Genomic DNA, 16050 nt, shown 5'->3' with positions numbered 1-16050 from the left:
AAGATAGGTCAAGTCATGGTCCCAAAAGGAAAGTGTTCACTCTCTAAAATGGCTAGATTTAAAAGTTCTGATTTCTCAACTGTTGTTTTGTAAACCCATCCACGTACTGGATAATTCCCAAGAGTTTCTAAAAAATCAATGAACTGAGATAGCTCAATTTCCCGACACGTAATCTGTAAGGGCCTTTTATTATGTGTTTTCTTTAAGGTTGTTTTACTAAGGATGACATCAGACGACAGCATTGACCCTTCTATTTAAGGTGCTGATGGATTTAGGACTGAACCTTTATATTTCTTGTGGTGTCTGACAACAGAAGCCCATCATAGAGAATTTTGTTTTTAATGAAGGAAAAAAAGAAGGTATCATTTAATTTTGATTTTGGGAAAAATTTCTCTTGATTTTGGGGAAGGTTTCCTGCTGACATTCCTAGAGTTAACTGAATTTTCAGTAATTTGCTACTAGTACTGACTATACTTGCTGAAGCTGCTGCTAATGAATATTTTATAAAGCAGGAGGAAGATATTAGGTCTCAGTATGGATGCCTGCCAAGTCTAAATTTCTCACCTTGATGTTGTAACTCAGCTCCAGTCCCACTTTTTCAGCTGCCTGAGGCAATCTCCAACTGAATGTCCCATTATTAACTTAAATTCAACAAGTGCAAAATCAAGCTTAGTATTTTAGTCTTCAAATTCTTCCTGCTGACTTTATTTTTGCTAGGAGGACCATTGATCTGGTTACCCGGACTCAGACTTTCAACTGCAATCATAGGAGCTGCAATCATAGGGCTTCCTTTTAGGCACGGTGCTGTGAAGAGCTTAGCTAACATATGGATTTAATTCTCACTAAAACCCTGTGAGGTAGGTACCAGAACTATCATTACTGTACTTTAAGATGGGGAAGCTGCAGCATAGTGGGGTTGTTGATTTATTTAAGATCACTTAACTAGTGACTGGGATGGAAGGACTCAGACCTGAGGCTGCAAACATCAGAGCTTGAAACTTTCAACCACCTTTTCACTTTGCCTTAATTACCTCTGACTCCTTCCTCTTTGCCTGATTATGTAGACTTTGTCCCTAAAATGTTCATACAACTGTCTTCTCCTTTCCATTTCAATGGCACCGCTGAGTTCAGCCCCTCATTACCTGTCACTTCTCCTAAGTGGTCTTCCTGCTCTTTACTGATGCATTCATCTTCTTAAAGAGTCAGTTCATGTATACAATCAGCCTAATGAAAAGCCTTTGATGGCTACCCATGGTCTGAGTGTCATTTTCATACTCAGACATTCAGGTTACCAATCTTAGTTCCGACCACTTACCTTCATTCATGAACACTGTGTTTTATCCAGTCTAGACTTCTTCCTGTATTCTGAACTTCTGTGTCTGTTGAAATTCTACTTGTCACCTTCATAGTATAGATAAGTGCTTCGTCCTTCGTGAAGCCTTCCCTGATTCCCTTAATTATATAAAGATATTCTGGACTTTTCTTATGAAAACATATTCTAGCCTGTACCATGGTCACGTGTATATTTATCACCCCTATAGGATCCTAGGCCTTCTAGGGTTGAACTCTGTGTCCTATTACCTTTTTGGTTGGTAATTATGTAGCATAGTACTATCAATGCTTGCGATTCTTTCTTGAAAAGTTAAGATGTATTACATTTTATTCTTAGGTGTTGTCAGGATATGTGGTCCACATACTCAAGATGTTTTCGATCTAGTAAGGGAAACAAAGCTGTTATTTAAAACTCAGCTAGAGAAGAATCAGGGGCTCAGCCATGAGAGTGATGAAAGAAGAGAGAGGATGGGAGGGGAGAAATGAATGGAGAAAGATTTAGAGAAAAGGTGACACCTGAGTTTAATGCTGAAAATTGAAGGAAGCTGCTCTAAGTGGAAGGAGGGTGTTCTGAGCTAGGCACAAGCATGAGTCAAGGCTGTGAGGTAGGGACGGCACTTTGGGAACATCTATTGAGAAGAAAAAACACCAGGAGAGTTCAGTGGGTTTCAAAGTAAAACAATTCCCTCAAAGTTAGTGTCATTTCTTTTTTTAAAAAATGTTTATTTTAAAATTGAGATATAATTGACAGAACATTGTATAATTTTAAGGTATACAGCATGTTAATTTGATACATTTATTGGTTGGAATAGGTGTTAGCTAATATATCTATCAAAATTTCCCATCACAAAGCTTTTTTTAAATAATCAGCATTCCTCCAAGTTAGTTACAATTAGTAAGTTTTTACTATATATTTTTATGCTGTTATATAATTGCTAGAATTCATCATTGACTACCTGAATTACAGTACACAGCAATATGCTGGCAAACCGCTTCCTTTTTCTGATTTTTAACTGCCATCGTATTGTAAGGTTTTGAATCCTTATACAGCCTAAGACAGATGGTAAGAAACTATCTCATGGTTGAGATTTTATAACTCTAAAAAATAAGGACATTTTTATAATGGACTTTCTACATACTAAAAAAATTTCCTTCATACTGATTTATTCATGCAAAATTGCTATATGATTTCCCCTGCTATTGTTCTAAGAGGAGAGATGTTCATAAATGTATAGTGAATATATAAAACTCATTTATGTACTGTACTTATGATCTAATCCAGATTCAACACTGGCTATGAAGATCGACAAATCTTGGTTGTGATAAATTATTACACAGACATATTCCCACTAAGGCACTAACAAAAAAAAACAATGAAAATTGACTAATTCATTTTGAAACGCTACCTTAAAAGCCAGAACAAAGAGAAGAAAAGGGATTTAAAAAGTATACTTAAAAAAAAAATACACGTCATCTTGAGGGAAAAATAAGACATCAGTACATGATTATAAAGCACTATTTTCCCATTTGTTAAATTCGTTTTGATATGAATTACACATCATTTTTTCCTTAGGACTATAGAGTTGCTAATTTTCTCCATATGTGTACACTTCATCTTTGACCTTTAACAAATGTCCTCTAGGCAGACCACTTACCATCCAAGAACAATGTCACAGCACCATTTTACATGCACACAAAGGGCTGAAGGCTCCATAAAAATAAATGATCCATGTTATAAGCTACATTAACCCACAGAATAATAAGCTATTGCAGCTCTGTAAATTTTAGTGCCATCCATTCAAAACCACACTGGGTCACTTTAGTATTAAATTCATAGGAACAAAATAGTAAATACACGTTTTATCTGTTAAGCTGCCAGCTATATATTTTGTGTAAAAGTCTGTTAGCCTAGGAAACCTATTGAAAGGTGTATCAGGCAGTGTATATTTAAAAGCAGTGTCTCTTTCCAATACACGATTTTATGTTAAAGATACACTTACTATTAAGCATCATGTATATTTAATATCACAACCTCTACTTCAGTGCCCTAAAAAGCCTATTTTTATTTTGTTGCTTCCATTATTGAAGAGCTAATATTTGGTTCTCCCACAATTTTGTAAAGTGCAGGCAACCCACAAGAGCTTCTAGTTTTAGCTAGCAGTCCTGTGGGACTACGATAATTGTTATGAAATCATTAATTCTACATTAGCAGTTTCAACTGTCAGGTACATATAACAATAATTGCAGTTAATGAATGCTGCTTAACTTATTAAATACAAAATGAAAACCAGTATTCTTTTATACACAGCACTGAGACAGCGTACCATTGATCATTTGGGTATACCACATTGAATATGCTACCGTCATTTATTGGTCAGGGTATATAGCCATATTTTTTAAGACTTCTCTTCATTAAAAAAATAATGCAGGGAATTCTAACTCTCTAATTAAAGTGTAATTAAAATAATTAGTACCCAAGGCAATATTTAATAAAACAATCCAGCAGAACCAAGACTTAGTTCCTTCTCTGGATAAACAAGATTCTTTCTTGTGCCACCTTCTCTCCCCCAAAGAGTAAGTTTCATACTTACAAGAGTATGAAAAAGTCCCCAAACTTCCAATTGTTTGAAATATTAGTGTTGTGTCTTTCTCAAACGTCTGGGCAGTGAAACTTGTGTACAAAGATACAGCCTATTTCTTGATTTAAAAAGTATGAACTAGATTTCTTGTTTTCAGTCACTCAAAGTAAACTGTGTAGACATTTGCAAGAGCAAACAGAGAAGAATTTCTGAAAATGTAAGATGCAAAGGTATCATTTTTAGGATCCCAGAGGCATCTGCTTCCAATCAGTATGCTCTGGCCAGTCAGTTGTCCAATGTGAACCATCACAATTAGCTTATATCGTGGAATCATCAAGTCCTTGATCTGGGCTTTAATAATCTAGAAATTAAAAGCAAAAAAAAACATCCTCACTTAGTCACATTGAAATGTAAGAGTCTTAATTTTCCTCATAAATATAGTGGATTTAACTGAAGAAAACAGCATGATACATTTTGGATCCTTTTTTTTTTTTTTTGTGGTACGCGGGCCTCTCACTGTTGTGGCCTCTCCTGTTGCGGAGCACAGGCTCCAGACGCGCAGGCTCAGCGGCCATGGCTCACGGGCCCAGCCGCTCCACGGCATGTGGGATCTTCCCAGACCGGGGCACAAACCCATGTCCCCTGCATCGGCAGGCGGACACTCAACCACTGCGCCACCAGGGAAGCCCTTGGATCCTTTTAACTGTTGTAGAATGGTAGCTATAATTTCCTTCAAGCACTGGCCTCACAAGACAGGACATTTAGGGACAAAATGATAGCCCAAGCAAGAAATCTACGTTTTCTAAGGCACATGGAAAAATGATAATCCAGAGAATAGAGTTTAATGGATTTATTACATTCTTTGAAAATCTATGTTGAGATGGCTTCCCTTCAAAGAATGTTGGCATTTGAGTTATACCCTCTTGTTCATATCTGATTAAGGGACCATACAGCTGGAGTCTCCTGTAATATGACTAATCGTGAATGCTTATTAGAGAGTTTGTAATGAAAAAGAAAGTAGAGAAAACCTGATGGAGTGCCAGCATTTTACTTGATAAAAATAGAAAGGTATTTAAAGGCCACAATGTTTGCATTTGATGGCATACAAAGAAGGTGACTTGGGGAAGAAAAAATGATTATTAAAGTGTATTTTCTACAATAAAAATCTTTTAATAAATGGGGCAGTTTTATATATTTCTTAAACAGAATACATGCAAGGGATGCACATAATAATTGTATTAGACAAAGGCTTTTTACACACACACAGACACACATAGAATATGACCTAATAAATACTTTTATAAAATAAAAATAAGCAGTTTTACTGCTACTGCAAATTAATTGCCTTCATCAAAAAGTAGGGGGTTGTGCTTTCAACAAATATTCTCATCATAGTTAACACTTTGGGAAATCATACGCATACCTCAGAAAGCGTTTTAGTCATCTGTCTACAGAGCTCTGGTTCATATTTTTCTTCTTGTAGGTAGTTAGTTAACACATCTTTCAGAATATGATTGACAATGACAACAGGAAAATGTTTGGTAGGACCTGAAAATACAGATGGAATTTCTTTCAAAGAAGTAATTTCAAATCATATCCATCCACCCCATAGCTTTATTGAAAGAGGGGTCTGAGAAGGGAACTAGATCCCAGAAGAGCCATGTGGAGAGGGCTCCCTTAAGAGTAGCTTATGTCCTTCTGTTGATAGATGCAAACAGCCCAAGATGAGCCCAAAGGCAAGGGTTCACACTCTCTCTTCCTGCTGAAGTTTCCCTACGGCTGAACTTAACCAGAAGGTGACAGCCCGTGCCTAGAGTTGAGTTAGGTCAGCCTCCTGGGGCTCAGTTAATAGTATTTTTATTTTGATGATTACACATGAATTGTTCAATTAAATTTAAATCAGCCTGGGGAATGAATGTGGACAAGTAAAACAGAGACATCTGCTACGAATATGAAAATTAACCCCGGTATTGAGTCAGCAGGAATCTCTGTTCTACAGGAGAACGACAGCAGTTATAAACCTATGAAGGGTTGGTCCTGGTTGCTCTTGCTTCATAGGGTCAGAGCTAGGGCACCAGCCCCAGTAGGCAAGCCCCCAGACACCTACTGTGTCACCATCCTGTGGATGTTTTAGAAGATTTCCACTTGCATACGCTAGTGAACTGAGGCTAAATTTGAGAGTGGTTCCTCCCTTCCTACTTAAGAAATTAAAAAATGATACTAACAGCTTGGACTAAATTAAATAGACTATGTCCTTTAGATTGGTACCTCTCTTTTTCACTCCCTCCTACCAAGCTCTCGTATGGCATTTACCTTAACTTGACCTGTATCATTCACACGGAACTTAATTCGGCCAGGTATTATAGCGACCGTAGGCATTGTTCCCTTCAGAAAATAGTAAATTCCTTCAGTGCATATGTTTGTCCACCTACGCTTAGTACTCCTCCCTGTGATTTGGGAACAGCATCTCCCAAATGGAAGGAACTGGTCCTCTTCCCACTCTAACCATGTGGTTCTTTAGGTTCTACCATCATTTTCTTTGAGCCCAAGTCCAGATCATGGTTGATTGGCCCTTGATGGACTTGCCCCAAGCCAGGTCAATTAGAGTCCTTTCTTGGAATTTTTATTTTAAATTGGAGCTAGGAAAAGAAAAAAAAGTCAGTCCCTTTTTGGTGTTAAAAGTTATGACACGTGACTCTCAGGAACTGCTGGAGGCTGTTTCTCATAGTGGGAAGGCAGCCAGGCCACGGTTAGAGAGGGAGCCTCACACAGTTTAGGGCTGGAAAGATGGAATCCTGGGGGCACCTGAGTCTCAGTTTCTAGTAGCTCCCACTGTCCAGCTGCACCAGTGCCCTTTCTGCACTTTGCTCAGGTTTGTCTTTTTAATCTCATTAACAAGATTCTATTCTGAAAAGAATTTTAAATATGGTAGTAAACTTTTCTTTTCTCACTTCTTTGTGACCTTGGCCCTATACAGCCAGAATTATCTATTGCCTTACTCAGGCTGGGATGCTGAGAGGCAAAGAGAGAGAGTCAATATTCAGCAGTTGACTTCCAAAACAAGCTCCTGAAGCTTTCAGAATCAACTAATGTGAATGCCTAAGCTTTTTTTCATTTCTTTTTTTTTAGAGCAAATTTTTTTCTTTAGGAGGAAAAAATGTCTTTAGAAGTCAAAAAGCAAAGATCTGAAGAAGTATCAGGATGGAAAAAAAAAAAAAAAAGAAAGAGAAACTTGTCCATAAAAATAGATTTAAGAGAGAATAGATAAAAATTTGGTTATTTAATATATCTGTGTCTTAGCTTCCCAAAAAGGAATAGTGATAAGAATGATCACATATTGTTTTTTGTTGGGATTAAATGAGACGAAGTATTTAAAATGCTCAGAACAGTGCCTGCCACACAAAAAAGCCACTCATTAGAGCTTTGTCATTAAGAGTGTTGTAGCTGTTATTGTTGCTACCTTATTCTGAGCAAAGAGACAGGGATTGCTCTTGCTGAGAAGGCAGCAAGATGGGCAACAGTGTAAAGGAGGGATGTAGTGAGGCCTCCAAAGGCGGGAAGGACCCTGTAGGGTGGAGCAAAGTCAGCACTGAGAGACTGGCAGACTCTGTCCAACAAAGCCTCTGGTGACAGGGCCTGCTCATCTCACGAGAGTTGAGTTCAAACGACGTCTCTCTCTCTGTCTTTAGATTCTATTTTTCAATAATTGGCTTCAGGTGGACTGTCTCGATGTGGCAGCAAAGATGGCCCCCTATAGCCCTTGTGTGACGTGGTGCTCACAGTGTTTTTAAAAAATCAGGTACCTCTATAGTCATTGCTCCAGAAAAAGTCCTGTGGAGAACTCATTCCATACTTAATAGGAAATTATGTTGGATGTCATAGAAGGCTTTTCTTCTTAGTGATCTAAGGTGAAGACCTAGAGTCAGTCAGTTTGAGAAGCAATAACATACTGAATGGGGAAGCAATACAATAGTTCATTTAATTCTCACAGTATCCCTAGATGTGTGGACTATTATCCCTACTTGCAGATAAAGAAACTGAGATTCAAGGATGCTGAATCCCTTGCTCAAACATCATTTATTTAGGAATAGGCAAAATGAGTGTTCAGATTCATATACATTGGACCCTGCAGCTCGTATTTTCTTCTGTACTCATGTTTCAGTAATTAATTAATGGGAAGAGGTAAGTGGCTTTTATTATAAGAAATATGTTTTCATTCTTCCATTCCCCCTTTTTAAAAATTATGATTTATCTCATTCTTGGTGGCTGTAATTACTTAGATAAAGGGAGGACAAACATGCTAAACATTTAAGATGTGTTTACATGATGCATGTGAAAAAGTAAACACAGTGATACTGGTGATTGAGTTTTTCCTCACTCTTCTGGTCAGTATTCATTGTATAGATAGGAGAAAATCTTTGCCAAAGGCCCACAGACTACCTTCTTTCAGATGCAAAATAAACCCAGAAACAAGTGGAAGTGGAAATACATTTTTGATTATTAACAAAATAGCTAGTTAAATGCTTTAAAAATGGATTGTCATGTATAAAAGACTTTAATCACAAAAGAATAATTCACATGACTTTCTGAAAGAAAATATGGAAAATACTTTATACTAAGCTATTTCTAAAATTACTTTTCTAACTTGCTTCAACACTCAGTACTTCTAAAACTGATTAGACAGTTTAGTTTATTTGGAGAAATGTTATGAAAATAGATCCTTTTGAAGAAGAAACACAGGGCTTCATATTTCAAATGCTTTATCTTGTGAAAATCAGATTCAAAGCCTTCTAGCATACAGAGCCCAGAGTCATAGGCACCGAATGGCAAAGCTCTTTTAGTTACAGGAAGACCTGACCCAAACTTACTTTGCTAACTGAAAAGTCTAAGAGTACACAGCTGGATGTAGGACGTGGTCTCAGGCTTCATGTGAGGGCAAGATGGCCAAAGCTGCCATAAGCCCTTATTCTTTCCAGTTTCAGGATATGAACTGCTTCTTCAACAGCCCAAACAACATTTTCTGAATTGAACCTCAAAGGCTTTGACGGCCTTGACCAAATCCCCAAGTCAGTCACTGTTACATCTCTGAAGCCAGTGTCAGCTTCAGGAGGATGCTATGGACCAAAAGTGATAACGATGGCAGTGGTCGGGCTCCCCCAAAGGAAACTGGGTCAGGCTACCAGAAGGAGTATAAATGTATCTTGGTTGGCAGGAATATTAGTTGTCTACCATAGGCACTGTGAAAATACCAGTAGACAGACTAATTATGGAGGCTTATACTCCATGTCGTCTTGGGGATTACTGTAGAAAACTGGCTAGAAGGCCTAATGGGATGTGCTGATGGTCTATAATTCTCCTGAGGTTAACTGACCGCAGATGAAACCACTCTGGCCCATGGAGTCTTCCTTTGGTCACTGGTAAGTCTCTGCGGAATTTCTATACAGCAGTAATTATATATGGATGCAGATAATAGTGAGAAGGTACTCATTTAGAGAAAGCAGGTAGTTCTATGAAGAAATGTGAATGGGGAATGATAGTCACTGTGGACTCCACCTGGAGTATAGGGGCAGGTGCAAAGATTTTTGTTTTCAAAGACCCAAAACCTCTGCGGGAAAAGATAAACATCTCTGTCAACAGGGGACCAGGAATCATTTGCCTTTGTCTTAAGGCTTTTTTCTCCACCCATCAGCAACCTTGGTTGGTTTTGTTTGATAAAACTATAATGCATATCTCTTTCATTTAACTCAAGTAGATATAAAAAACTCCACAAGAAATACCCAATGAACTCCTTAATTCAGTAATACAACTACACCTCAGTGCCACCCAGTGACTTGCTTGGTATTTAGAAAATACTGATAAAGAAAAGTGGGCAATGGATACTGGTCCCACTTTGCAGAGGAAGAAATTAAAGCAATACCAAATCACCCAATTAATTAAGATCCCTTATATTGTGCTAGCACTGAAGACAATGCCAGGTTATCAGATATTATTTTAAGTAAATATCACCCATAAAATTAGAAGTCTTAAATAGGATGGAGTGATAAAATAACACACCCAGTTGGTAGGTGTTTTCCATCTGAACTGCGAGGTGAAGGGCATCTTCATGTTGGCTAGGTTCATCCATATAAGACACTGTACTCAGAGAGCTAAAAGCAAGGAGAAAACAAATTTCAACAGTTACTATAACAATAATAGCAAAACACCATGTTGCTCTTAGCAAAGATGTGACAGAAGTTTTATGTTTTCTCTAAAAATATTTCAAGCAAGTCCCCTGTAAATATCCTGGTAATACATTTAAAGTCTGAAACATTTTAGAGATGGAAATATTACCAGTGTAGAGAAGTCACTTGGAGCAGGTCTCAATATAGTGGTTGAAGCCCAGTGCAGTGCCTGGGGCATTTGATTATCACAAAAGTATTCATGGGTTGTTCCATCTGTGGGCTAATGGAGTATGTACAGTCAGCCCTTCGCATCCAGGGATTCACCCAGTCATGTATTTCAGTTGGTTAAATCCGCGGATGTGGAACCCATGGATATGGAGGACCAACTGTACTGCGCCATTTTATATAAGGGACTTGAGCATCCACTGCTTTTGGTATCCATGGGGGGCTCCCGGAACCAATGCTCAGCACATACCGAGGGCCGACTGTACATGTTTCAAAAGCTATTGTCAATTGCATCTCTACTGCAGGTGCAAAAGTCTCTCCTCAAAGTGGACGGAACTCACAAAAGGGACTGGGGATTATGTGAGGAAGCTTAAAATGTTGGGCAACAAGCTCTTTACATACATGGGGGATTATAAGGAGTTTACTATTAAATGTACCTCACAAAATCCCTTTAGTAGAAAAAAGAAAAACGAGAAACTCATCTACATGATGAGAGAAACCGCAATTCACCCAAACTGTAGTAATCAATAAGCATCAATCACCCTTTTCAACATTAAGAAAGGGTTTTGGCTTGGTTACCAAGGCAGTATAAGCTTATCCAGGTGCTGAACAGGAGACTCAAATGAAGAGTAACCCCTAAAGTCCCTCCAGCACTACTTAATCAGAGAAAATTCAGCTGTCACTAATGGCAGTCTCAGATCTCTACCCCAGTTCTCTCCACCTGTGAAACGGAGGTTAAGACAGATATCATTTCAAAGGAGATGATATAACAGTGTGTGTGTGCGTGTGTGCGTGTGTGTGTGTGTTTTCAGAGTGATTACTTTTTTAAGCAGGCTAAGTTTTTGCTTTAATTAAATGAGAATGAGATATTTGTTCTTAATCTTTGGGGACTTTTTTTCTCTCTGCAAGGAGTTTTAAATACTTAGTTCTGAGCTGTTGGGAGTTAGTGAGCTTCCTGCAAATTGCTATTTTAAGAAAATCACGGATATTATATTTTAAAAATCATTTAATACAATTTAAACAATAAATTAAGGTTTACCCACCCAGCCCAAGAAAGTGATGTAAGACATTACGGCTGCTTTTCCACAATGGATTTCTGGATTAGTGAGTTAGTCTCCATTCTTGTAACACCTGCTTCCCTCAATTTTCTGCTGCCCTTTGAAGTAGCAACCAACCTATTTAGCCACGTTGGCTGCAGGTGTTGTGAGCAGCGCCAAAGATGGTAGCTTCTGCTTAGAAAAACCAATGTTGCATAAGCCCCTTGATTTTAAGATAAGCCAGCCTGCCCCAATATTGTATATGCTACTTTTTTTCTGCAAAATATTTTCCATCAATTGTCTCATTTTATCTTTAAAATACCCCCTTTAAGGAAGTAAAAGAGTCATTATTCTGCCCATTTCAGCGATAAAGGGAACTGGCAAAGTGCTTAACTGCATACACATACGAAAGGCAGACTTAGATTTCAAATACTCTATTTACCTCTGTAACAAAGTTTCATATATGATCATATCTGATAGAATGGAAATAGGGGCAATGACTACCTGAAATAATTAATTGCTGCAATTAAAAGTTACTTGCACAAACATAAGAAGATGTTAATAAAACCCTATTTCTTTTCTACTAAATGCCATATTAAAAACTCATAGAAGGAGAAGTAGAGTTTGTATAAAACTCAAATTAGCAGAGTTAGAAGTCTAACACAAAAAAGCAAGTAATGATTTTTTGCTTTGGATACTATTGCTTTGTTATTGCCATGTTACTAAAAAAAATGATATCCAGTGCAGTTTGTAATATTATCAGTATGATATTGGTAACTGTCATAAGGGCAGCTTCAAAACCCCATTGGCTGAAGATTGCTGTGCAAATAGAAAGTTTTTTAGAGTGACTTTTTTTTTGAAATACTGAAGGTGATTTCGTACAGTGCCTTTTTATTTCTACAGCAATCTGTAAACCGTGTATGCTCATTGTAAAAATTTCAAAGTGTACAGGAAAGTATAAAGAACAAAGTAAAGTTACACAAAAAAGTACTAACCTCAGTGATTAGCTAACCACTCTTAATGTTAAAAAAACTTTTCAGACATGATTTTACATATGGGATCTATTATAGACGCTGTTTTTTTTTCACTCAGAAATATATAGGAGATAACTATGTCAATAAATAGTAATCTGCATCCATGTTTTAGATATCAAGACAGTATTTAATTTATGAACGTACTGCATTTTAGTTAAACAGGCCATTTAGGTTGTTTTCAATATTCCATCATTATAAAGAAAACTATAATGACCATTGTGGCAGGGACTCATTTGCTTTCCAATGTTGTTCTCTTCTTCCTTGGTAGCAGTACCAGAAGTTTGTGGGAATATTTCTCTCCAAATTGAAGACAAATGCTTGGACTCTTTAGTGCTACTGGGGCCATGTGGCTTATGAGCCAATAAGATGTAAGTGGAAGTTATGGGTGAAAATTCTGAGAGAATTAATTCAACCAACTAAGTCAACCAGCAGGGGCCTGTTCATTACTGGACCGTGGATATGATGGCAAGAGCTCAGCAGCTATCTTGGATCTTGAGATGACGTTATGGATTGTAGATCAGAAGCTAGAAGACTAGTCCTTCTAGACTTCTTTTATGTAAGAGAAAATATATTTCTATTTTGTTTAAGCCACTGTTTTTATTTTTTATAAAAAGATTTTTATAAGAAGCATTAGATATAACTGATACAAATTTTAACTGATACAGAGTTTGGAAGTGGGATGCTGCAAGTAATAGAGCACAAAACTTGGAGTTAATTTTGTGGAAGAGACGGGGCTTTGGGGAGTGAGATTTCAGATATTTCAGATATATTAACCTGGCTTCCCTTATCATGCAGAAGGAAAATACTTGGTTAGTCTATTGATTTCTGTACTTTGGAAATCTGACCATGTATCAACCAAGACTATAATTTCATGTAAGTTATAGAAAAATTTTACTTTTTTAAAAACCCTATTTATGGTATTTTTTGAAACTGATATCTGATAGTTCCTATATTAGAATGAGATGCCTCGGAAGAAGGGAGAGAGAAAAGAGAATAAGTTGAACAGAAAAAATACAATATATATTGCATGAAAAAAGACAAAAAGAAGACATAAAATATTAAAAATGCTTGCAATTACCAATGTCAGTTCAGAATACTGACTTAGAAAAACATGTACATATTTCCTATTGATAAACAGCTTTATTCAAGCCCTTTGAAATTTTTAAAGATAAAAATGTGAGATGCTTCAAAGAACAAATTTCTTATTTTAATTACCAGTGCTGTATTCACAGCACAACAAATCTATTGGGTATACTTCACATTACACGTGGATGAGTTTCTGTTGCCTATGACCAGGCCTTCCCTAGTTTATAATAATAATCCTTCTTAGATACATGATCTCACTGCGAATGGAAGGCTGTAGTTGATTTTTTTAAATGTGAAAAATGTTCTTGCTGTCTATGTGTTTCATCAGCTTGTTGGCATTTATGGAAGAAAAGGATTTCAACTGGCAAAATGTGCCCAAAGGAGTTGTAAAGTTTTAGGCAGGAAGGTCGTTTAAAAGTAAAAGCAGGAAAACTGAAAGTCTGGTGTAAACTGCTGGTGAAAACAGTGAACAAATGAACTAATACTATTCTAGAGAGAAGAGTAACAATTTGTAACCAATATAAATTTCCATTAATATTTGGAATCACATGTACCATTGCTCAGGACAGACTTGAAATTAGCCTGGTTGTGGAAATAGCTGCATGAAATTGGTACACAATAACAAAAGTAACTCTCTTACATTGTGTCCCATGCTAACCCAACAGCCTGTGTTATGATTATGCAGAAAAGAGCCAAAAAAATTAGCTAGGGAGTTGGAATATGTTTATTTTTCATGAAATTCAGTTTTCCTGAAAACATCTTACACATTTGCATGCTGACCATTCCTTGAATTACACAGAATAAGTACAAGGCATGTCTTATTGTCATGATGGTTGGAGATAGAAACAATAATGTCAATTAAATCTCACCAGCCATAATACCATCTAATTATTATTAAGAATTCATTTCCAGACATTTTCACTGCCATTATGCCTTAGATGTTTTAAGCTGCAGTAAGAGATAATGTTTGAATAGATAGCTAGCCTTGAAGCCATTCATTTAGCAGCTTAAGAAGGTCACACTATCACCTCTTTCTTCGATTTGTAACTGTGAAATGCCTGGAACTACCGTATTTTGAATGGAATCATTTAAGCATGACCCTCTCTTATTTTTTAAAATCTGTTATTAAAGTCACGTGCTGCCTCCCAGTGGGGTTATTTCAGAGAGCACAGAGAAAAAGAAGGCTTCAGGGTATAAATTTGTACATTTGTTCTTTTCTTTTTGCTTCATTCTTTCAACAGCTATTTATTGCCCACCATGTGGCAGGCAAAGTGGGAAGTACTGGGAATACAAAGGAAAATAAGACTTCCTGTGCTGGAGACACAAGATGTAGAAAACAAAATATGCATCAAAACTCACTTGGGGGCTTCCCTGGTGGCGCAGTGGTGGGAGTCTGCCTGCCGATGCGGGGACGCGGGTTCGTGCCCCGGTCCGGGAGGATCCCACGTGCCGCGGAGCGGCTGGGCCCGTGGGCTATGGCCTCTGGGCCTGCGCGTCCGGAGCCTGTGCTCCGCGGCGGGAGAGGCCACAGCAGTGAGAGGCCCGCGTACCGCAAAAAAACCCTCACTTGGGAACTTTCCACCTCAAAATGTCTATGGACATTTTTATGACTATTATGCTTAAGATCAGAAGAGTACCAACTCTTCCCCCATCAGTGGAAGGTACAAGCTGTCTGTTAAGGTAATTTAGTTGTGTGTAGCCATTTAGTTTTATAGCAGTATTGCCGGATTTTTACATAGTTTTAAGATATTTTATTCACATTATGGGTCCCATCTTACAAGTAAGAGAAAGGTTGTAATGGAAACAAAAGTCAAGATATGTTTTCAAAAATGAAAGAGGAGAGAAAATGACATGATATGTGTTCTTGTGGGATACATTTTTTAAGAGTAGGAATGATTCTGAAGGCCAAAGAATGAACCATGCAACCTGTGAAAAGTCTAGCTCTGAAGCGATTGAAGATAATCCAGGAAATGTGACTGACAAAGTAGAACAAATTTGAGCGGGTGAATAGAAAGTCAGAGTTAGTGTCTGAAGCCCACTGTTGGATCTCTTTATTCAAGAGAAGGTGAGGTTAAGGTCAAGAGCAGCTGATGAAACTTCTGTTGCAGCTCCTGGATGAATGCACAGTTCAAAGTCGCATTACCCTTGGCAATCATCAGAGAGGTGAGGCTGGGAGTGTGTGTGCCATGGTTACCTCCACAGTGCCATGGAGATCATCAAGGAGTGTCGTCTATCCCAACAGATGTTCAACACAAATGATAATGTTCTTCTTCTTTTTTAATAGGTGCACAATGGAATGTTTCAGCAAGAAGGTAAAGTATACCTTGTTTTAAAAATTTGAACAAACATTTTTCTTTTTGCTGTAAATGCATCTTTTGTCTGCAAGATGAAAGCCCTTAGTCACCCTGGACTTACATACTCGGACCTGTGAACCTAACCTGTTTGTGTTCAGGAATTAGGATAATGCAATAATTATTCATTCTACTGTCAAACAATATTTATTGAGTGACTGCTATGTGCCAGGTGCTATTCTAGGCCCCTGGGATATAAAAAACAAAAAAAACCCCAAAACAACAACAACAAAAAACAAAAAAAA

At 37.6% G+C, this 16050-nt stretch overlaps 1 protein-coding gene across 1 annotated transcript in view; it reads right to left on the bottom strand.

Moving 5' to 3' along the window:
• Window positions 1–4068: 4068 nt before the first annotated feature.
• Window positions 4069–16050, bottom strand: part of DYNLT5 (dynein light chain Tctex-type family member 5) — a 28614-nt gene continuing 16632 nt past the window's right edge. Inside the window, exons 3-5 of the mRNA XM_027114518.1 lie at window positions 9966–10057; window positions 5335–5459; window positions 4069–4272 (exon numbers count right to left, since the gene is read on the bottom strand). Coding sequence (XP_026970319.1) covers window positions 4069–4272; window positions 5335–5459; window positions 9966–10057 — 421 coding nt within the window. The remainder of the gene's footprint in view (window positions 4273–5334; window positions 5460–9965; window positions 10058–16050) is intronic.

Source organism: Aethalodelphis obliquidens, unplaced genomic scaffold (assembly GCF_003676395.1).
Source record: "Aethalodelphis obliquidens isolate GAN/ISIS:26980383/991018 unplaced genomic scaffold, ASM367639v1 scaffold13, whole genome shotgun sequence".
In the NCBI taxonomy this organism is placed as follows: Eukaryota; Metazoa; Chordata; class Mammalia; order Artiodactyla; family Delphinidae; genus Aethalodelphis; species Aethalodelphis obliquidens.
Note: the sequence above shows the minus strand (reverse complement) of the source record. Positions and strands in the feature narration are given on the sequence as shown.